At 41.0% G+C, this 22,612-nt stretch overlaps 1 protein-coding gene across 1 annotated transcript; it reads right to left on the reverse strand.

Annotated features, from left to right (window-relative positions):
* Positions 1-1,842: 1,842 nt before the first annotated feature.
* Positions 1,843-22,137, reverse strand: xpnpep2 (X-prolyl aminopeptidase (aminopeptidase P) 2, membrane-bound). Its single transcript, XM_080901561.1, has 21 exons — positions 21,983-22,137; positions 21,280-21,341; positions 20,731-20,841; positions 20,575-20,638; positions 19,874-19,978; positions 18,225-18,311; positions 17,914-18,057; positions 15,590-15,691; positions 13,567-13,648; positions 13,198-13,399; positions 10,926-11,015; positions 10,660-10,769; positions 10,409-10,486; positions 6,842-6,913; positions 6,689-6,749; positions 6,445-6,514; positions 6,193-6,297; positions 4,772-4,831; positions 4,622-4,698; positions 4,431-4,520; positions 1,843-2,343 (listed from the first exon to the last, which is right to left on the reverse strand). Exons 1-21 carry the CDS (start codon positions 22,029-22,031, stop codon positions 2,143-2,145), a joined length of 2,022 nt encoding a protein of 673 aa, XP_080757687.1. The 5' UTR covers positions 22,032-22,137; the 3' UTR covers positions 1,843-2,142.
* Between the last annotated feature and the right edge of the window lie 475 nt (positions 22,138-22,612).

A 22,612-nucleotide genomic window follows, 5' to 3' on the forward strand; every position in this document is an offset into this window, starting at 1 on the left:
TCCGTGCCTGCTGGTTCTGTTGCGTCCCTGCCAGAGGTCCACGTGCCTGCTGGTTCTGTTGCGTTCCTGCCAGAGGCCCGTGTGCCTGCTGGTTCTGTTCTGTGTGTGCCAGGGGCTCCAGTGCCCACTGGGTCTGAGACTGTTTTTGCTGGGGGGCCCGAGGAGCCCGTCCAGCCTTCTGCCTCGTCAGCTGGGGGGCCCGAGGAGCCCGTCCAGCCACCAGCTGCAGTCTCATCACCAGCTGCAGTCTCATCACCCTCGCCTGCTGCGGCCTCAGAGTCTTCGGCCTCGCCTGGTCCGGTTTCAGCATCTGCTTTGGCTTCATCCTCGTCGCCTGGTCCAGCGTCTGCTTTGGCTTCATCCGGTCCAGCCTCTGCATCCTCATCATCCTCGTCTGGTCCAGCCTCCGCGTCTTCATCCTCGTCTGGTCCAGCCTCCGCGTCTTCATCCTCATCAGCGTCGCCTGGTCCGGCTCCAGCATCCTCATCAGCGTCGCCTGGTCCGGCTCCAGCATCCTCATCAGCGTCGCCTGGTCCAGCTTCTGCTTCAGCGTCCTCATCAGCTTCGTCTGGTCCAGCCTCCGCCTCCGCCTCGTCTGGTCCAGCCTCCGCTTCGCCTGGGGCTGCAGGGGCCACGCAGCCTTCAGGTCCCCTACTACCACCTTCACATCGTCGGTCATCTGCCAGGCCGCTTATTGGGCATCTCCGCCACCGTGGACGCCCTCCTGAACGCCCTCCTGAACGCCGCCACTGCCTTCCACGTGGCCGGCCTCCGGACTTGTTTCCACGCCGCTGTTGCCGTCCGCACGGTCGGCCCCCAGAACTGTTTCCACGCCGCTGTTGCCGTCTGCACGGTCGGCCCCCAGAACTGTTTCCGCGCCACTGCCTACTGCGTGGCCGGCATCCGGACCTGCCCCACTGCCGCTGCCTTTCACACGGTCGGCCCCCGGAACTGAACTGTTTTGGCCTCCGGGTCGGCCCCCTGACCTTGTCCGTCTGGGCCTTTTCAGACTGTGTCCCTCCGTCCTGGACCCCCACCGCCCGCCCTGGTCGGGTCGTTTTCTGTTTTTTGGTTCGTGGGGTTTTTTTTGGTTTTGGTCCGTTTTTGTGTTTCTGTTGGGCTGTCTGGTGCCAGCCCTTGAGGGGGGGGGGGGGGGTACTGTCATGGTCCTGAGTCTGAGGACTCAGTGTTTTGTGTTTCCTTATGCTTTTGTTCATTCAGAGTGTGTATTCTGTTGTGATTTTGCCATTTGTTAGGTTTCTGTTCTTTGCCTGCCTGCTCCCACTTCTCTGTTCCTTCTGTCTGTCCATGGTGTTATTGTGTCTGCTCATGAGTCTGCCTGTCATGTTCAGTGTCCTGTCTGATTCTATGTGTCTGTTAGTTTCCTGTTTTATTCTGAAAGTTCATGTCTCATGTCAGTGTGTTCAGTTTTACCTCTCCCCTGTCTCGTTAGCCTTATTGCTCCCAGCTGTGTCTCCCTCCTGTGGCCCATTCCCTGATTACTCCCCGTGTATTTAAGCCCTGTGTTTTCCTGTGCTCTCTGTCGCGTCATCTGTTTAATTCCATGTAGTCTGCATTATTCCATGTTTCTTAGTGTCTCTCTGCTCCTCGTTTCATGTCCTCCCTTTTGCATTAGTTTTCCCAGTTTAGGTTTATGTTCGGTTCTGCTCACACCTTGGTTTTGTGCACTGTAAATAAACCCACTTGCACCTCCGCCATTGTCTGCTATTGGATCCTCCTTTCTCACCCTCCACACGACTGCCGCCCCAGCCGTGACAAAATCCAACATGGTCCCTTTTTTCAGTGTAGACTGGTGAGAAACAAATAAAACCACTTTGCAAGTTCCTTAACAAACCCTTTTTTTTTTTTTTTAGTCTTTACTTTAATAAAATAGAAACAATATTATCTGGTCATACAAATGTCCAGTTTAAAACCTCTAAATTATCACAACAAATCATTTAAAACTCCACATCAAACATTTACCAACATAATTCAATTATTAAATACATCTTTCAATAAAAAAAAAAAAAAGAAGTTAAATTGCATCTCTCAACCCGGTATAGCTGCTCAACTGAGACTGCATAGGAGTAACAGTGTGCAAGTCTGCTGCGAATGGAGTAAGTGCAGTGGAGATGGAGATGCTCAGACGATATTGTGGAGCATAGCGACAGCCAGAGCGATGAGGGTCAGCGAGGACGAAGAGACGGAGGCAGACGAGCCAATCTCAGCGAAAGGCTCCGTGTTTCTAAGCATCCAGTCCTTCTCCTCATGAAGGCCCTGATTGTCCAGCTCAGCACCCACCAGGCTCCGGATTGTCTCGTAGTATTTATTCAGCCAGTGAAGCTGGTGAGAGAAGAACATTTACTGAATGTTTACTGTTTAATATTCCAGCTGAATTTAATAAGCTTTATTCCAAAGTAACCAAAATTGCTTAACAAGGATAAAACAGAATTTCCTTTTTGTTTTAGTGAAGAAATAAATGCACATTATGAAAGTGTTCGCACGTAATGATTCATTTATGCAACACATGATGAACATCCTGTGGTTCCTCAGTTTTCCTCACAGTCAGCCTATTGTCATTACGCAGAAATGTTTAGCGTTATAAATTTTAAAAAATGTATCGTCATTGCTCCTCAGATGAACCACTTTATTTCATTTTGGAGTGTTATGGACTCTGGAAAAGATAATTTTCAGTAAGAAGTCTGTGAAACTGACGACTTAGACTTCCGGCTCTGATGAAATTCAGTTTGCACAACCAGTCAAATGACGTGATCCATTTTTAAAGGACTTACAAAACAATCCTTCCTGTGGCAAAATGCAAAACAATCTACAAAACCATCGATTGGGCAACCATCGATTGCGTGCTGTATGTCTGTGCTGTACACTCCAGTTTTAAGGGGCTTCACAAGAAACTGTACTTAAAACACTGCTGTTCAAAGGTACAGAGCCTTGCTATCTGGCAACATGTGAGAGATTTTGAGACACTGTCATAAAGGTCCACAGAAGGATGAACATGGTGAGCAACAATACTTAGGTAGGCTTTGGATTTAAACGATGCTCAGTTCATACCGTGGGGCCCCGGAAACAATTCAAAATGAGGAAGGCTTTTGGGATGGGTGGGCAAAAACCATTCCTGATTTGAGAACTGCATTAAGAGTGCTGAGAATGACGGTCATGGTGTGAGGATTGACTGCAACATAAAGAAAATAACTCCACAAATAAGTTGTAAGGAAAATGCCTTCATTCTAACACCACAGTTTACTCTATATACTCCAACAATTTCTGCATGCAAGCCTTCATTCAGGGACTACTGGTTAGCTTTGATCTTGTTCCACTCAGATTTGTGAGGCATAGTGTAGTTACTCATACTGTACTTACCCATTAATAATAATGTTAGCTCACCATATAAACTGAAAAGGGCTACAATTAGTCCCTTTTTACGAATCAATGCAAATCAGATGATTGCAATTACAGAGCAGAATCAGTTTTTAAAAACAAGACTGTTTAGTGTCTGACTCCTGACACCTATTCTATTTATTATAAACAGCCCCTAAGAATACATATGCAAACAATTCCCTACACTATTACACCATCCCGTGTACTCAATTAGTGATACAAGACAGGACTGATTCATGCATTCATTCAAATGCTGCAGCAAACATTGAGACCAGACAGCATTTGTCTAATCTTCTATTATCCAATGTTGGTGAATCTGTGTGACTTGTAACCTCAGTTTCGTCTCCTGGCAAGCACTCTGTGTGGTCTGCACCTGTAAACCATCTGCTGCAAGGTTCAAAGCGCATTCAGAGATGCTCTTGTGCATATCTTGGTTGTAGTGGTTATATTTTACAATTCTTCTCTAATATCAACAAGACATTTCTAACCAGGGAACTGCTGCTCATGGGATATTTGCTTTAAAGTGCACAAAAATACACTAGATTTAAATGATAACAGGATTTAAACGTTCATGAACTCTACAAAAGTAACATCTGTTTGTGGTTATCAAAAGTTAATGTCATCTTGATTTGAAAAAAAAAAAAAAAAAAGCAGCATAACAAGTTCTTACATTTTCCACTTCTAAAGAAGAGCCAAAACACAGAAGTTGATTTCACACGTGGTTTTGTTTTCTTTACAGAGCGTTTTGATCAGTGAACCGTAGACAAACTGCAGCTTAAAGCGTATAATGGGGGATTTTAAGAGGAAACCAGCATTGGTATTGCAGGCAAAAGAGCCTCTGATATGACAGGTTTGTATACCCAAAGGTATTTACAAATTAAAACTAGAAATTAGTTTTGGGGAAGTAAACTCACACCGAGGTGCAGCCGAGCATTCATTTTATGCCTTCACGTCAGCACATATTTGTATCTCATTTTCAGAAATTGGAGGCAAATGTCTTGTAGTTGATTATGCAATGAGATGCAATTTCTTACCTGCTCTGAGCTGAGCAGTGACATGTCAATCAGCTTTCTGTCATATGGAACCAGTGATACAGTGTCAAAGGTCAGGTAGTTATTTCCATACTGAAGGACAGAAAAGAAAATCCACATAACGTTACCTTCACGTTACATTAAAAAAAATGATATAATTCCAGATTATCAATAAGGCACCACTTAATTTTCACCTTTGTCTGAACCGGTACGACCACTGCAACATCTTCAATCCGGATCCCAAAGTCATTCTCCTTATAATATCCAGGTTCTATGAGCAAAATCAAGCGATTTTTCAGGATTTTGACATTTTGCACAGAAAAACTTTACAAAATAAAACTCACCGATAGACGTGAACATGCCGGCTCTGAAGCCAATGTTGTTGCTTTGGAAGCCAACAGGCCCTGGGGATACATTACATTAACTCATGATTAAAATGCAAGTTACGTTACAGAAAAACAAATAAACCTCTCCATGATTTACTCTACAATATATACATTGGAAGCTTGTGAACATCATGCAACCTAAAGTGTATTTTCATGATCATGCTGGTCAGTGGATATCAAGTATTAAAGAGGAATTATCAGAGGTCATTATTCATGAGCCAAAATGTCAGACTTCAGTTTCAGCTTTTTTACTCTTTAACACTGTTAATGTGGTGGAACATACAGCTGAGACTGATGAGAATAGTTTTCTGGAAAGTTAAAGGCGAGCTTTTATGATTTTTGTATCTCTGTCATACATTACTGTCGCTGTGGATATCCATAATATAGTAATCTCAGGCATTTAGCTAAGGCTGTAAGCTGGCCGGGGACCTTTTGTGTGGATTTGCATGCTCTGTCCAGGTACCTGGGCTTCCACCCACAGTCCAAAGACATGCATGTTAGATTAATGTGAATGTGAGTTTGAATGGTTGCCTCTCTGTTTTATGACTGCTGGGACAGGCTCCAGCCAAACTGCAACTCTGATTTGGATAAGTGGAAGAAAGTGGATGGATAAATGGATCAACAGACTCTTGACTGACATTTCAATGTTTTATATATTAAACAGTTGAGAGATGATGAAAATAATTGTTACCTTCAGCCCTATTAGGAATAATTTCCTCCTGATATTGTTAAAAAACAATTAAACACCATTTGGGGCACAGAATGGACCAGCCACTTAAAAATCAGCCCAATTTTATTTATCCTTGACACACTGTATGATTTTATTTATTTATTCATTTTAACTCAGAAGGTGGAGAGAAGTAAGCAAAGCGTGATAACTAAACAAAGTGTTTTAATACCCTCTAGCATCTTTTTTGCGGAGGCTGGAAGGAATAAAAGTAATGCTTTCAGAGGTTTTTTTTTTATCCCACTTTGTCTTCTGCATCTGTAATAATGCAGAAGACAAAGTGGGATAACCGTTAAATTGTTTCAGTTTCAACATGGTTGATTTAGTGGAAGATTTGGTGCCACTTCTCTTTTTTATTAAATTATACGTTTCCTTGAAATTCTTGTACTTTGTGGCTTTTTCGAAGTTTTTGTACACCTGGGACACATTTGACATGGACTCTCATCCACAGATAGATACTTAGTAACTACTACTGGAAAGATTAAATGCATAAACCCTTTCTCTCGCAGTGTAGCCCATTTTCTGAAACCTTTCTGAGATATTGTTGTGATGCATAGATGCAAGTGTACGCACTGAAAAATAAAACAGTGTTCAAAAAACAGCACGCGGCATATTTGGCATCTCAAAGTCATCTCCAAATAAAGGTTCGTACACTCATGAACTCCGAAGTAGTTTCCGACACCGTGACCTGTGCCATGGCCGTAGTTCAGGCCCACCTCCCACAATGCCCGGCGACCCAGCATCTCCATGTTCACACCTGTTGATGAACAAAAACCTCCAGTCAGACATCCTGTACCAGACACGCTACATCTACTCACAGCTATGGTCTATGGTGGAGGAAGGGGGCTCTCTAGTGGTGAAACAGAAAGATTTCATTTAAGATGTGTTTATTTTTCATTCCCACCTCTTGTCCCGGAGGGAAAAATGGTTCTGGATATCTCAATGTTTCCCATCAGCACTCGAGTGAAGGCCTCCTGTGAAGCAAGACATGTGGTAAATGATAGGAAACTTGTGTTTTGAACAAAATAATAAGAATTAAAGAATTAGCATATTGAAAAAAATAGAAAGGAGCAAAGTTGATTGATTGCTATATGACTGATTAGACTGATTATAAGGAAATATTAACATATCTTCTCTATCAGTAATACCTTTTGCATTTCTGTGGGCTTTCCCCAGTGAACCGTCCGAGTGATGTCAGTGGTGCCATCTCTGAAAATAGTGAGAGACACGGTGACTCATTTTAAACGCTCGTGACATAAAATGAAACTACAGAAGTGTGTGAAGAGATCATTTTTACTCACAGATACTGGCCACCAGAATCAACCAGGTACATCTCATCAACTGTCAACCTCCGGTTTGTTTCTTTTGTAGGGCTGTAGCACAAAAACAGGAAATGATAGTAGCACTGCTTGCTGGTGTTTTTCAAATGTGTTGAACTATTAGCAAAAGAAAAAAAATGCCTTCATGCAAAAAATCCAAAAACATAATAATGTTATTGTTATTTTGTGATAACCGCAGGGCTCTAAGGCTCAGAAAGATATAATCAGGCTGTTTATAATGAGACCGTGCGGGCCTCATTTTGTGAGGCACAAAAGTTGAGAAAAGAAAAATATTCTCAGTTACTCATCTTTTACAGATTTTCCTCGATGCCTTTTATGCAGGTCTCACATCAGGAAAGTCGTCCTCACGCTTAGTTCTCAAAACATCTCTCACAACACAGACTCATTTTTATAAAAGACAAAAAAGTGTCAACACATGCAAAGCCACTCGATCACTTTAACTCTGCAACCAATGACTAAAAACCTTTCAGTCAAATAATTTTATGTTTTCATCAAAACCTTACTGGAACCAGCACCTCTCTCTAAACCACTCGCACCACCTATTTGTGTGATATATGCTTGTGTGTAACCAGGCATTCCTGACACAAGACTGAGAGCATGCATTTCTATTTGCTTCAAATCAAGGGCATCTGCTACTTCTAAGAGTGCTGAGAATGACGGTTATGGTGTGAGGATTGAATGCAACATAAAGAAAATAACTCCACAAATAAGTTGTAAGGAAAATGCCTTCATTCTAACACCACAGTTTACTCTATATACTCCAACAATTTCTGCATGCAAGCTTTCATTCAGGGACTACTGGTTAGCTTTGATCTTGTTCCAGTCAGATTTGTGAGGCATAGTGTAGTTACTCATACTGTACTTACCCATTAATAATGTTAGCTCACCATATAAACTGAAAAGGGCTACAATTAGTCCCTTTTTACGAATCAATGCAAATCAGATGATTGCAATTACAGAGCAGAATCAGTTTTTAAAAACAAGACTGTTTAGTGTCTGACTCCTGACACCTATTCTGTTTATTATAAACAGCCCCTAAGAATACATATGCACATTTACACTAAATGGCCACACCTTTGAATATTTGATTTCAGGTGTTTTGAGTCCCATTTCCACAGGTGTATAAAGCCACAGCAGAGCCATGCAGTCTGCTTTACAAACGTGAAACAATGAGTCACTCTAAAGAGTGCGGTTCGATAATAGGATGCCACTGCTGCAACAATGTGTGAAATTTCTTCCCCCCTAGATGTCACACAATCAACTGTAAGGGGTACTACAGTTAACGAACCACCACCACAACCCAGCCACAAAGTAGCAGACCACATAAACTTACAGAGCTAGGTTACAGCTAAGGAACTGTGTGTAGAAGTCACCAACTTACTGCCGACGCGATAATCTCATAGTTTTAAACATTTTCTGTCATCAAAAACTGTGTGAGAGGAGCTTCATGAATGGGCTTCCATTGCTGAGCAGCTGCATACAAGCCTTATACAATCCTGTGTAAGCATCTGGGGTGGAATAAAGCATGATGCTACTGGACAGTGGTGCAGTTGAGTTATGTGGCGTGTCAAGTCATACTTCTCTGTGTGGCAGTCTAATGCCACACCAGGTCAGGGTTTGTTGAATTCTCTGTTTTCAGCTGTGTGGTAACATTTTGAGGAACACCCTTTTCTAGCATGTCTTTGCCTCAGTGCACAAAGCAAGTCCCACAGAGGCATGGTTGGATTAGAACTTGATGGGTCCACACAAAGCTCAACACCGATTGGATGAACTAGAATGGAAATTGTGAGCCAGGACCTCAAAGATACTTTTGTGGATAAATGGGCAAAACTTCCCACAGACAGGTGTAAAGTACAGGTATTCTGTCCACATAGTACAGTGACTCATCTTTTGATGTCAGTCTGAATGCAAAAAAACAAAAATGAGTGTATTGAATGTGTTTGCGTGTTCAGTCTAAGCACTCCAACATTTTTTCAGTTTCTGCATACAAGCCTCATTCAGTTAGTCTTGTTCCAGGAAGATCTGAGGCAGTATTCTGGTGTAATTACTCATACTGTACTATTACTCCAGATTTCCCCATAAACTGAAAAGTGCTACACTCAGTCCCTTTTTAACATCAATACAAATCAAACATCAATATCAGTTTTAAAAAGCAAGACTTTTCAGTGCACAGTGGTTGAGCAGGTTTAGGCTTACTTGGATACAATCTGTCATTTGGTTTAAGTCTAGTTTTATTTATTATTTATTTTTTAATTCATGATTAACAAAACCGCTCATTCTGCTTGACTTGCAAACAGTCTAACACTACGAATCAATCACCATCACCATCAAGGGACTTGCCCACAGTACAGTGAATCTGAATCAGCTTCTGTGACAGTGTTTTTCCTGTACTCGACCCTTAAAAAAAACTAAACAAAACACTGAATTAAAATTATAAAGCCACAGTTTACTACAAAATGCTTTGCTGTTTTTCATATCATCTGACTGTAGAGGTTTCTCTCTATAATATTATAACATTCGGGGGGTGGGGCTTGAGATGATGGTTATTGTAGACTGGCACCTTATATAACTGAACGCATTATCAGAACTCGAGTATGTGACATGTGAGCTGAGGACGTTTATAAATAATTTGTAGGAGCTGTAAAATGAAAGTTGATGATTCTGCATGACTGTTTCCAGGAAACTTGTTTCTTGAGTTTGTGACAATCTTAGCTCAACCAGCTTTCAGTATATTCAGTAGTTCTTTTAGGAGTAAAAAGATCCCGTCAAAAAACATGCAAAAAAAAAGATTTTGGATGTATATTTAGGATATTCTACCAGAGATTTAGCATGCCAGCAAAAACAAGTTCCTGTTTTGGCTTTAAGTGTTTTTTTTCTCCCCTTCTTTTTTTTTTTTAATCCAGTAATGTTATCCTATTTTTACAGCTTTGAGAACTACAGAACATCATGCAAAAATAATAAGGTACAATATTCATTTAATAAATGCCTTGGAAAAGTCATGTTGGTTGTGAAATATTTAAGAAGGTTAAGACTGCTGCGAGTACACCACAACCACCAACAAAAGCGGCAACAAGTTAATGATACCACAAAAATGTTACAATGCTGCCTTGTTGTGGAACTATAGACAATTACAAATCCAGATGCGTAATGTCAGGGTTACGCAATCATATAAGGTCCTAAAGGGACCTATAATTAAATCTTCTGTTACTTTTTTAACCTTAAACTTTTATGCTTTTTAAGGACCTTGTTGTTTAGTTTGTGTTCTTTTTTTTGGTTTGAACATCTTGGGTCATAATGGAAAAGCCTACACTTGAATTCCGATTGATTTTTTATCTTATAATCCATTAAAAAAAAAGTGCACCAATGAAATCTTGAATATCTGAGCACCTCACAATGATTTAAAAAGATTCAGCAAACATTTAGGTCATTTTTGGCATCCAGCATGATAGTTTACTGTAATCTTCTTTGAATGCATCCTTAAAAATGCAAAAATGAGTATAAAGATGTCGGGATGAAAATTAATCTCACCTGTAATGGGCAAGAGCAGCATTAGGTCCACTTGCAGAAATGGTGGCAAAGCTTGGGCCTCTGCTGTCCTTCTGTTTGCTGGAATGACGTTCACATAATTCTTTAATTATACTGTTACAAATTTGAGTTTGAGCTTCATAATTTCTAAAATTTCTCATCTTTCATGTGTAACAACTCCTTTAAACTTTACATTTTCAAATTAAATAGTTGGCTTCAAATACTTCATGTCAGCCGTCCCTGTTCCCACCCACCTGCGGCACTTGTCGACGTATTCTGCAGCGGTCAGTTCAGTCGCATTCCCCTCTGGCACGGTCTTTTCCAGCCACATCAGGAACTGGATAACAGCAATGGCATCCCTCACCTGCACAGAGTCACCGTGACAATGAAAATGATGCAGATTAAAAATGCATATGGCATGTTGAAAGGCACCTTTGAATGGGGTAATGCATTTACTCAGATGTATGTTTACTCAGTATCTCCTTTGGAGGCATTATGCGTGTCTGAGTGGATGACATACGTGAGCATCCCGTAAAATCTGCTGCTCAGTCTCATCTTTCACAGCTTTTGTCGTCAGCACGGGAGAGTAGGAACTTGTCAATAGTTTGTCCTACATGATGCAAAAAAATAATGATTATTAATTATTATTTTTTATTACCCATTTTGTAAAATTCTACATATTTATTAGTAGAAAGGCCTTGTTTAAAAAGGTGGAAACAAGACCCAGGGGTACTTAAACTCAGCCTGACCAGTCATTTTTTCAAATCATGTAATCCACATGGTCTGACTAAAGAACATGGGGATCTTCATAGTGATATGTGATATCAGGGGGGCGTTACTGCACAGAGAATAGTTATTTTTCACATCTGTGAAGGCCCGGTTTGCAGCTGTGTGTGACATGGCTGGAATGATAATTGGCACCTCCTAGTCTGAAGTCATGGTTCTCAATTGGAAAAGGGTGGAGTGGCTTACTCTAGGGTCAGGAACTGGTTGCTCCAAGCGATGGAGTTCAAGTATGTCCGTGACTGACGAAGGAAGTGGTTGTCACTGTTCTGATGGCTCCTGAGTCACTAAATTTAAGGATAGGATCCTGCCTTCACCCTTTGCCACATTAGTTTGAGGTAGCAGCAGAGTGGTTCGAGCGGTCCAGGGAAAGAGCTCAAATGCGATCACCTATCAAAGTGTTCGCAATAAAGCAAACACTTTGTGTGTCGTGTTCTGATAGGGTTTCCCATAGCCCAGGAAGTGCTACACTGGCAACCAACTACTCCAACGCTCCATGTCAGACCCACAGCCCATGCAGCCAATGCAAATAACATGACAAATAATTCTTGCTTAACATGTTCGAGGCCACAGCACTCGCATGTCAGTGCCCTTTGTGCCTCTTTCCCCCCTAAAGACGTATTTTTTGCTTTTCCAAAAGTTTTTAAACAAGGAAGCCTTTTGTGCCTCTCATTGTTAACAGAAGTCCCACTTGAATATATTGGCATCAACCCCCAAAAAAGAGTGCCTGGCAATCCAATGGGGGGTTGACTCTGTTCGTTATTACCTCCTGGGATGCCCATTCACCCTCTGCTCATTCCACGCCCCACTGCAGTGGTTTCATAACATGAAAGATGCCAATGCTTGGATTAACTGCTAGTAACCACCTAGTAGTGGTCCATAGGTTGGGAGGTGCAGATTGCTGGAGCTGACTTCCTTTCTAATTCGTGAGGGGGGCTGTAGGTTAAGCCATACGGCTCCCTGGGTTAATTCAATTTTGCTACGTGGTGGCGGGAAGTGGTTCGTGGCTCTGGCAGTGCCAGGTGAGGACAGCTGACAGCAATGATCTAATCAGGTCCTGAGAACAAGCCCATTCATCTATCAGAATCAGAATCAGAATCAGAAACTTTATTGTCATTGTCATGAGAACATGGATATTTGTTTTTAGTCTGTATCTTTTGATTTATTTGAGCTACTCTACCAAGTCCCGATGTATTAAATAGAGGACATCCTGGGCTTTCCATTGATATCGCATGTGTTGGCCTCTTGGGTGGCCTCTTTTAGCTCCAAAGAGAAAAGAAATCACAAAAAACGTCAATGGGAAGATTTATTTCCCCCTCGGTTCTCAGGAGGATATTTTACGCAGTAGTGCGCTGGTGTGTGGAAAGGAGTCTGAGATGGCTGAGAGTGTGAGAGTGGCTGGAGCTGTCCTGGGAAGGAGCTCAAATGATCATCCATCAAAGAGTGCGCACTAACACATTGTGTGTGAAAACTAGACACTATGTCTGCAGCATTATCTTTCTCATAGCTCAGGAAGTGCTAGTCCTTCCTCAACTTTTTAAAGCTTGAAGTCTGTGGCCATCAACTTTACAATGAGCATAAAGCAATAAACCTTTGCAGTTTTATTTTATAGGTCATCTGTCCAATATTTTCAGTTAAGCACACTGTAAATTTAGAAGGAGCCCTGTCACAGACTATCATCCTATCTGAGCTGTGACAGGTTTGAGCCCTTGACACCATAAGTGTAGGCAGACAAAAAAATAAAAAATAAAATAGATGCATTAGTTTATTTTTTACAGTTTTACTGGGAAAATATGAATCTGTGTTCTCTTCAGTATATTACGCATTAGACAAACAGTCATTTGATCCAAAGAATTGATTAGTGCAGCTTTATAATTTACAACAGCTCTTCCATCGAGAACAGCAGTGCAAACAGATTGTTAGACATAAAAAATAAATAAATAAAAAACTATCACGGTGGGCATAATTATGCTGTGCAACACATAAAAGGAAATAAAAGGTCTGCATACCTGTGGTGTAATGACCTCATAAAGAGCGTAGTTTGTGTACTCTGTACCGATCCACACCTCAACCCCAGGCCTGGTCACATAGTTCTTCAGATGATCGAGGATGGTATCATAACCTTTTAGCTGCACACAGAGGGCCCCTTCACAAGAGGCATTCAAGTACACCTTCAACTCTTCAGTCACCCGCTCCACGTGGAGAAAGAGCCTGTTACATGACGTGAAGGGAAATAAATACTGCATATCCTTTTACATAATATATAAACCACTGATAATAGGTTTGCAGCTGGTATTTGTGATGGGAATTATAGGAAATAAGGAAATGCAAAACGATTTTTATTCGGTGAAGTGTAGTGTCTAAAAAAATGAACCTACCAGATCTCATCCATTGTGAGTAGAGTGTAGGAGTAGAAGAAAGGGTTGTACGGGATGTCATTGCCACGCATGTTGAAAAGCCCTAAAAACAAACAAAGAAAACATCTCACTGTCAGCAAGTTCATTTATTTCCTCACTGGGATCAATTTGGGCCATGAAGCGCTCTTTGCATCTATTGTGAGACTTACGCGACTCTCTCTGTGTAGCTGCTATTTCAAAACAGGCTCTAATTCAAGTCGGAGTCACGAACAGTCTTCCGAATGGTACCCTTCCTGTGTTGGTTTGTGGGTAGACTGCCTTTGTATAATTCAGTCTGCAGAAATCTTGCTTATTTCCGATTCAATCACATCATTTAACCTGTGTGGAGTGATGGAGCTGGAGGAGTGATTTTAGGTTGACATATAGAGAAATTGTTTGAATACGTTTCTAAGTGATTTCTTTTTTAATCCTAATATTCTTTATCTTAAAGGATTATTTTTTTGCAATTACTTTCTTTAAAGTTAACATGTTCATTAGTGGGGTGAAGATTTTGTACCCAGTGGTAGCTTTAGACAGTATAAAAGATGGACATGGCTTCCAGATCGGAAGATGGAAAATAAAGTTTATGTACCTTAAAACTGCATTCTTTTGATTGCCAGCAGGGGGCGATAGCTGACTCTCCTGATGAGGTTTTGTGCTCAGTCACTCATTTTGGGTCATAATTGAGAAACAAGTGGCAAAAATAGCTCATCTGTATTTTATTGTGCTTGTGTCCATTGAAACAGGAAAGAGAGCCACACTGGAGTTCTCCAGAATCAAAAACGTGTTGCCGGCTTACTTTCGACACTGCCTCCATCAGGCAATAGGTGCTCTCTGCAAGTAGACATGCTACCTGAGATCCCAATGGTCTGCCAGTACATTGAGTGATTTGTGGTCATATCACCCAGCCCTAATGGATGGATTACTTGGCTGGTTGTCCATCCAATAAAGGTTACACTGACTTGCTTCATATTGGTACATGCATGACGTGAAAGACAGGCCCTGGCCCTAGTTTAACTTCAGTTGATATCTGATCAGCCCAATACACCGACAAGTTAAAACTTCTTAGATCTTAAAACTTCTTCACCATTAGTTCATACGGGAAGATTAAGTATTTAAAACACAAAAACTGCTCAAATAAACTATTGTACTTTAGCAATACTTTAAGAACATTAATGGAAGTGAAAAAAGCTTTTTTAGAGTCTACGAATGTGACAGAAAAACAAATACATTTATTTAGCAACAGTAATTATTTATTATTATAGTAATTATTTATTATTATTTATTATTTATTTAAATACTTTTAGACAAAGGTATCCTTGCTATGTGTCTTTTTTAATATTTGTAGATCCTCTAAAGGTAAGGATATTACTTAAAATGCAATCAAATCATCTTTAGTGAACCCTTATTTTAATCACGATATTAGTAGTGTTTCATAGGTTTTTAAATTAAAGAAATTAATTAATTAGAAATGAGAAAAAAAAGTCAGTTTTCTACTGACTGCTGTGCTGTTACACTGTAGAAAACAAGGCCTGAAGCAAACAAATATGCAGTGCAGCTGCAAGTCACTGGTAGGCAGCATGTTGTTACTGGTACTGAACAGTTAGGACCACAAACACATCTAAAACAGATCTGAGACATTTTCAGGTTAATTTATATGCAGCAGCTGAGTAGCTTGTCGGGACAGGATGTTGGGCAAGTAAAAGAGCAATAAGGAAAGCTATTCAGGGGGACTTTAAAATGAACTGATATTTCCTTCTTGTCATGCTGAATAGGGGAATGTAGTTCTGGACATTCAAATAAGCTTGAATCAAATGGGGGGAATTTAAATTCTGCCCTCGTGGTGGTGAAGAGCGTCTAAGACCTGCAATGAATACATTAGAGCAGGATATGTCTCAGGTGCTTTTCTCAGTGATCCAGTTGTAGCTCAATATAAATATGCACCACAATTAACTAAGGCATTTCTGAACAGAATTATAAGATATATAAGATTGCAGTTACTTACAAGCCGTTTCATCCAGCGCTGAAAGCAGGAGGCCTGTGGGCTTGTATGGATTGTCCCCCATCTGAGTTCGTATGTGCTCCACTTTCTCCTGCCAGGTCCTCTCTACAAATATACATATTTAATTTTCATTTGCATCCAGTGAGACACATTTGATGCTAATTTGTCGTACAGTGTGCTTTTGTCCATCCTCGAAGAGTGGCTGTAGCTCAGGAGGTAGAGCAGGCCGTTTGCTAATTGGAAGGTAGATGGTTCAATCTAGAAGATACTAAGCCCACGTCGCTCTCTGATGCATCCACTGGAGTAGGAATATGTTTGAATGTTATATAGAAAGCACTTGCTTGCTACAATTTTAACTTGGACTTGTCTGAGTGCTTTTTGCTCAAAGTGAGTTTGTAGAGAGTAGGGCATGTGAAGAAAAATAACACTTAATTGTTCATACTGGGATTCTAACATTTTCACTTCACAAATAATGTGGTTTAAACAAAACAAATGTTATTATTAGCAAATAATGCCAAAATAGTTCGAACAGAACGTCTTTAACCACAACTCTTGATTATTAACAGTTTAACAGTATTTCATTTTTAGGTCAAACAATCAATACAGATTATCGTCACACTGCTCGTTCACACAGTAAATATCTGGGTGTTTATTACTATGAGAATTTAATCTGTGTGTGTGTGTGTGTGTGTGTGTGTGTGTGTGTGTGTGTGTGTGTGGGGGGGGGTGTCAAGATGTGACCACATAAACGACTTCCCTAATCCTGCTGGTCTGGAAGTCCAGCAGTTCATCTAAACAAAAGGCACTTAGACTAAAACAGATATACTTGTGTTTGCTATACCATAAATCAGTAAGAGAAGATATAACCTTTCTCCTGACCTTAAGTTGTGTGTGCATGCCAGAGTGCTCTGGGAGGCGCACAGAGTCTCCACAGACTACTACGGATCAAACCTCCATTATTATGCAATCGATAATAAAACCAAGCATATATGAGTGAATATTTCTAAGCATAAATGACAATCAACCATATAAACCTAACAGCTAACCAGATCACCTTCTCTATTAGGAAGTTAATGGCATGCCAGAGTTGTTTTTGCAGTTCCTTCCGCTGCTTGTAAGTGACAAAAATGTCTTGTTAACAGACGTAAAAGACCTGCTAACTTACTGAAATTCTGTCAGAAATTCAAGTCTACTTTGCACAGCATTTGAAATGACTTACACAGAAAGGTGAGAAATTTGTGGAGAGCTGGACAAAGTCAATAAGGACAAATGCAGATGCACTAAACCAGGGTACAGCAACACAAACTGAATCACTGAATGGGGAGAAAAAAAATCCTATCCCATCCAAACAGTTTCCACTGTTTAGAAGAAGTAGACAATTTCTCTTTACAAAATCATCCAGGGGCTTATTGGTCTTTTCAAAACCTTGCGGAATCTAGGCCGAATACCACTGATGGGGTTGCATCCAACACATTGTGACCCATCTGTGGGAGTAACCAGTCTCATGGCGAAACAGCATCTTTGGTAACTCTAAACAGATCTCAAAAGCAAAGGTTTATGAGGTATTCTGTGCTTTTCAGACATAAAACTTCACTTTATTTCCTATAGCAACTAACTACTATGATCTTAAATCAATAAATTGCTTTCAGTGCTCCACTTGTAGCTCTTAAATGTTTTACTAGAATTGTAGATCAGCAGCACCTGTCTCTATTTGTTAATCTTGCGATAGATTGGTGATCAGTTCAGGGTGTACCCCTCATCATACCCTATGACAGGTGGGAATGCCTCCAGCTCAACCGTGATGCTAAGCTGGAAATACGGAAGAAAATGGATTGATGGATCTTTCAAATATAATGCTTTGGCTACTCCAAGGCCTTTCTAGTAAATAGGTCCTTTACTCTGACGTGCAAGCTTCTCATTACTTAATGGACTTCTTCCAGACAGTTAGCCAAGCAGAAGAACGAGCTTTCATGTCTAAACTATGAGACAATATTTGCATGCTATATGGATTGCTTTTTTGTGCAGCTTGTAGTCACATACAGTCCATTAGGTTTATGGTGCTCTCCATTTATTCAATGTGCCTATTCTGACCATAAACTGGACAATATGCTCATCCAGTCTAAGTTGGTATTTGATCCATCAGCCTGTTGTAAAACCATCGACATGCTATTTATGGCTCTGTTTTGCGAGCGGCTTATTGCACTCTGTCCAGTTTGCAGGTATTTATCAGCACACAGATAAAAAGGACCACACACAGGTAGACCAACAGACTGAAAGATGTGTGCTCAGTACAATCGTAAACACACGTTCACATAAAGGAAACCTACGTATGACTCGGTCAGGCAGGCGGGTGAGGTTGTCAGGCGGGACCGACGGTCTTTCCTTCCACACTTTGTCGACCAGGTTCTCTGTGATGGACTTGAGGCTGCGATCGCTCGAGTCCAGATTGATGTTGTAGTCTCCCTGCGTTTCTAATGGAGGAAACTGCAGATGATTACACACGCTGAACCGAATCAATCACAAGTAAACAGTCTGCATGGCGTCTGGAGGCTTTGTCAATAATTTTCCCATCTACTTAGGTGAGCACTTTATTGATGTTAAGCCAGACTGACAGGTGGGGAAGAAACGTGAGACTCACTGAGAGAGAAGAGGAAGGGATCAAAGCCGATCTCGTCACCCTTTGGCACTTCTGAGATAAGCCACTCTGCCACACTGCTGATGGACACTACAGAGCATCACACATGACAGACCGCAGTCAGGTTATTTGAGAAAATGATGCAGAAGGTGGAAAACATTGTAGCAATTTTAAAACCAACTTTTGGGTTTATAAAAGAATATAAAATAAAATGAGCACAAATAATGTTAATCAGAAAATACAGTTTCTATCAATGAAATGATACATTGTAACATTGAAAGCAAACTTTGACCAATCGAACTGGTTCAATGTCGGTGTTAGAAGGGGTTCTTTGGGGTGAAGGTCCATCTAGAAAGCTCACTTGACTTGATGATGATGTTTAAAACACTCTTAAGTTATTGCAGTGCAATTGAATTATGTGGTTAACAGCATTTGCAACAGTGGATGGGCCTATGCAAGTCAGATATTTGGAAATACCCCACTAAAAAGTGGTCAGTTTTTGCAGCTGTTGGGTTTTTTTGTTGCTGTTTTTTTTTAATCCCACCTGAACTTTGAACCTCTGCAGGAATTGTTTTCTGAATTTTTCCTGTAAAGAATAAACTCCTTTCATTGTAATACTTAATATTAGCAAAGCCTTCCTGAATTTGAATTTTAAAGCTGCTTATCTGAAGAGCAGAGGTCAGATCAACATTCAGAGCCATGCATTTAATGTGTTTTCCCGTATTTGCCTGACAGTACTTTTCAGCCTCCCCTACCTCTCTCTGTGTTGCAGCCTAAGAAGCATTTGTTGCTCAGTAATTTCCTAAAACTGTTTCAGCAAATGTTTCCCCGACCAGGAATGCAAATCCTGAGCACTTGCAGCTGTGGATTAATACATACATGGCTGTAATGTAAGTATATGTATTATGTGTATCATATACACAGCAGTAGAGGAAGATATCACATAACCCCACCATAGCCTTTTAAGAAAAGAAGTAATATGAGAAACAGATACAACAATTCATCTGAATGTCTTAGCAGAAGTTGAGACTCAGCAAACCAACAGAGATTTTTCCAATCATCCATTGTCCAATTTTGTGAAGCTGGTGTAAATTGCTGAGCCTCAGTCTCTTGTTCTCAGATCATAGGAGTGAACAGCTGGCGTGATCTTTTGCTACTATAGTTCATCTGCTTCAAGCTTTGATGTGTTTGGTGTGATCAGGACTTTCTGAAATACCAACACAAGCCTGTCTGATACCAACAACGATGCCACACTCAATGTCACTTGAATCAAGTTGTCTTGACCATGCTTGGGTGATTAAAGCCAATGGTGTCATGTTATTGGATGACTAGATATTTTCATTAACGCACTGATGAACAGATGTACCTAATGAAGTGGCTGGTGGTGGGTGAGTGTATGTGGCCCTTTACAGGCCTCTTTTTTCTGCAATCCTTGAATGACATTGGCTGTCATGAAAAGCTATTAAAAAAAGCAATAAGTCCCATTAGTTGGAGTGTCTTAATTTTTGCTTCGGTGTTAAAGATTTTTGTTAATGAGCGATGTTTATTGATATTAAATCTGCTATAATGGTTTTTAAAAAAGGAAACATTTAACTGGAATCGAATGGTTGCTGTGTTGTCATAACAAGTAAGCAAAATAGGACCACTCCTACCATCTTTTTCCAGCTCCCAGTTGCAGTCCATCTGTCTCTCAGCTTGAACCCAGTAGCGGCTATCTGTCCACAGAGCGGCCTTGTTCAGGGTAACTACAGCAGTGCCTGAGGAGAGGCAGGAAAACAGCTGCGTTATAGAGAGGGCAGCAGCAACAGTGAATTACAAATGACTATAAATGTCAGAGTTGACTCAGTGTGTGACTGGACAGCTAATCTGAATTTAAAAGATGTATGTGTGATTGAATGAGAGGGTGAGCAAGAAACAGTGATAACAGTCCGGTAATGTGGTGCGGATATATAATCAGGGTTTACATTATCATTCCACTGTTGCACCCTCACATCACAAATACCCATCAATGAATCTTAATAAAAACCCAGACAATATGGCTTCTCATAATAGAGTTTCACATAGGTTTGATGGAGTGTAATCAGCGCTCTACTGAACTGTCATCTGCTTTCTTATTCTTTCACAGTTAAAGCGTGAAAACAGAGCTCATCATTTCATAGGGAAGTTCCACTGCGAGGGCGAGTGCCTACATTTGAGGACATGCTGTCGTGCAGCAAGTGAAAGCAGGGAAAACAAATGAATGAGGAGCGAGATGTATGGCGAGGATGTGGGATGAAAGCAGAGGAGCTGCGTGACCGAAGATGTCGGGAGTGAGTCATGGGGAGGAGGAGGACGAGACAGAAAAGGATTGTACCTGCAGAACCAGTGAAACCAGTCATGAAGGCCAACCTGGCGTCACGTGGTGCAATGTATTCACTCTAATGGAAAAAAGCATACACAAACTCAAACACAACAAACACACACGAGCTTTAATCTCAGATGACATAATTATGATGGACAGCATGTGTACCAGGTGAGCATCGGTGGCAGGGATAATGTAGGCAGAAATATTCATGGCACGCATTTGCACTCGTAGCTCCTCCAGCTGGAGAGAGGTGTTTACTGCTGTGCTGGGGAGGTACTACAAAACACACACACACACACAGCAAGAGTAAAAATCTTCAGATTGAATAAAAACTCGAGGAGCTGCTGATTCATCCATCTCTGTATTTCCCTCCATAATCATTAACTGCAGTCCATGTGCTGCAATCATTAACTACGTGCACAAAACTCATGCAACATGTCCTGATCTCTGGGATTGGAAGTTTTAGTTAGTGTTTAAGTTGATGTTTAGTTTTTGCTGAGTAAAATCATTTGTTCAATTGTTATTGGTGTGAAAAACAAGCTTCCAGATATTTTGGACCCTGGTTTGGTCTGTTATTCAGCCTGCCTCTACTCCTCCATATGGATCAGTCACATCTTTGACTTCAGCTTTATTTTCAGCTTCCTTTGTGTAATTTTAGCAAAGAAATCAACAGTATCCCCTTATATAGACATTCAGTTGACAAGCTAATCTTACCGGTGGGGTCAAAGAGCAGTTCCTCTCAGTTGATTCTCGTGCAACAGCACCATCAGTGTTTCCTGAAATTGCATGCACACAGAGGTAAAAGACCTTGGAAAAGTGATACAAGTGACTGAATTGAGCTATGCAGGCACGTTTTTGGATTAGTCTAAAGTAATCTTTCCCTTTAAAAGGGGCTTATTGTACCAAATCTATTCGGACAATCTGAAGGTCACAGCAATCTGCGGGACCAAAGTGACTCAAGGCTTTGAGGACAAGAGTCAGACTGGACACACAGAGTTTATATCAATCCCATTAACCACAGTTCATCCAGCAAGAGAAGTGCAATCAATCAAGATACTCCATTCTGTCATGTCCAAGTTACTGCTGATCAAAAACCGCTCCGCAGAGTTTATGCAGTCAAATTTTGTGCAAAGAAATACAGACAAGTAAAACCACCCGGCACAGACAGAGGAGAATGCATATACTTCTTTAAATGCAAGTCTTCTTTAAATGGTCTAAGTGCTTAAATCATGCAGTGTATGTACATGCAGACTGTAACTGTCCCTATAACAGCAGCTCCTACATGTGAGCTGTTCGCCACTTGACAGTTTCTGTACTGTAAACAAAGAGAAATATTGATCGCCACAGTGGCTCAATAAAAGTCTTCACACAGAGAGCAGATCCTAATCAAAGAGGATAAAGAGGAACTTTTTTTTACCTGTTAGTGCTGCAAGATACAGAGCCAGCAGCCAGCTGAAAGAAGGCATCTTGACACTCCGAGCCCTTTGCAAACAGATCCACACACGGAGTGGCTGAGGATCTGATGTTGCATGCAGCGTATGTGTGAAAGTGTGTGGGGGTGTTGCTCGTAAAAGCATTACTGCCCTCTCTCTCTCTCTCTCTCTCGCTCCCTCTCTCTCCTCCTCCACTGTCACCACTCATTATCTCCCTGATAGGAATCCTGTGTGGTGGCACTGGAAGTGAATCTTAGTACTTGGAAAAATTCCTGACCAAAAATATGCATCTATCCATGAAAAACACCCACCTGTTTGTTTTGTGGGGTTTTTTTTGTTTCCCTTGCATCTGACTCAACAGTTTTGATTGTATTATGATGTAATTCAGTGGCTGTGGGTTAGAAATTCCCACTTTTGTGCATTTTTGAACACTACTGATATTGTTATTGTGTATATAAGAAGAGAGAAGCAGTCTTACACTGAACAACATGGATAAAGCTGCTTATATTCTGTGACTGTGTGATTGGAGAGTATTTGTCAGGTGGAAGGCAAGAACAGGACCCAAACACAGGACTTCCTGGTTAGAGGCAGTGAATTTATTTACAGTGAGAAGT

This window comes from Rhamphochromis sp. 'chilingali' (genome assembly GCF_963969265.1).
Source record: "Rhamphochromis sp. 'chilingali' genome assembly, chromosome: 13".
NCBI classification, from domain to species: domain Eukaryota; kingdom Metazoa; phylum Chordata; class Actinopteri; order Cichliformes; family Cichlidae; genus Rhamphochromis; species Rhamphochromis sp. 'chilingali'.

Coding starts and splice junctions, on each gene's coding strand:
- xpnpep2 (XM_080901561.1), bottom strand. CDS start 22,031: ATGCCTTCTTTCAGCTGGCTGCTGGCTCTGTATCTTGCAGCACTAACA. Junction 11,016..13,197: donor ATGAGGTCATTACACCACAG/GTATGCAGACCT, acceptor TGCATCATGTAG/GACAAACTATTGACAAGTTC. Junction 4,832..6,192: donor CTACTTCGGAGTTCATGAGT/GTACGAACCTTT, acceptor ATGTATCCCCAG/GGCCTGTTGGCTTCCAAAGC.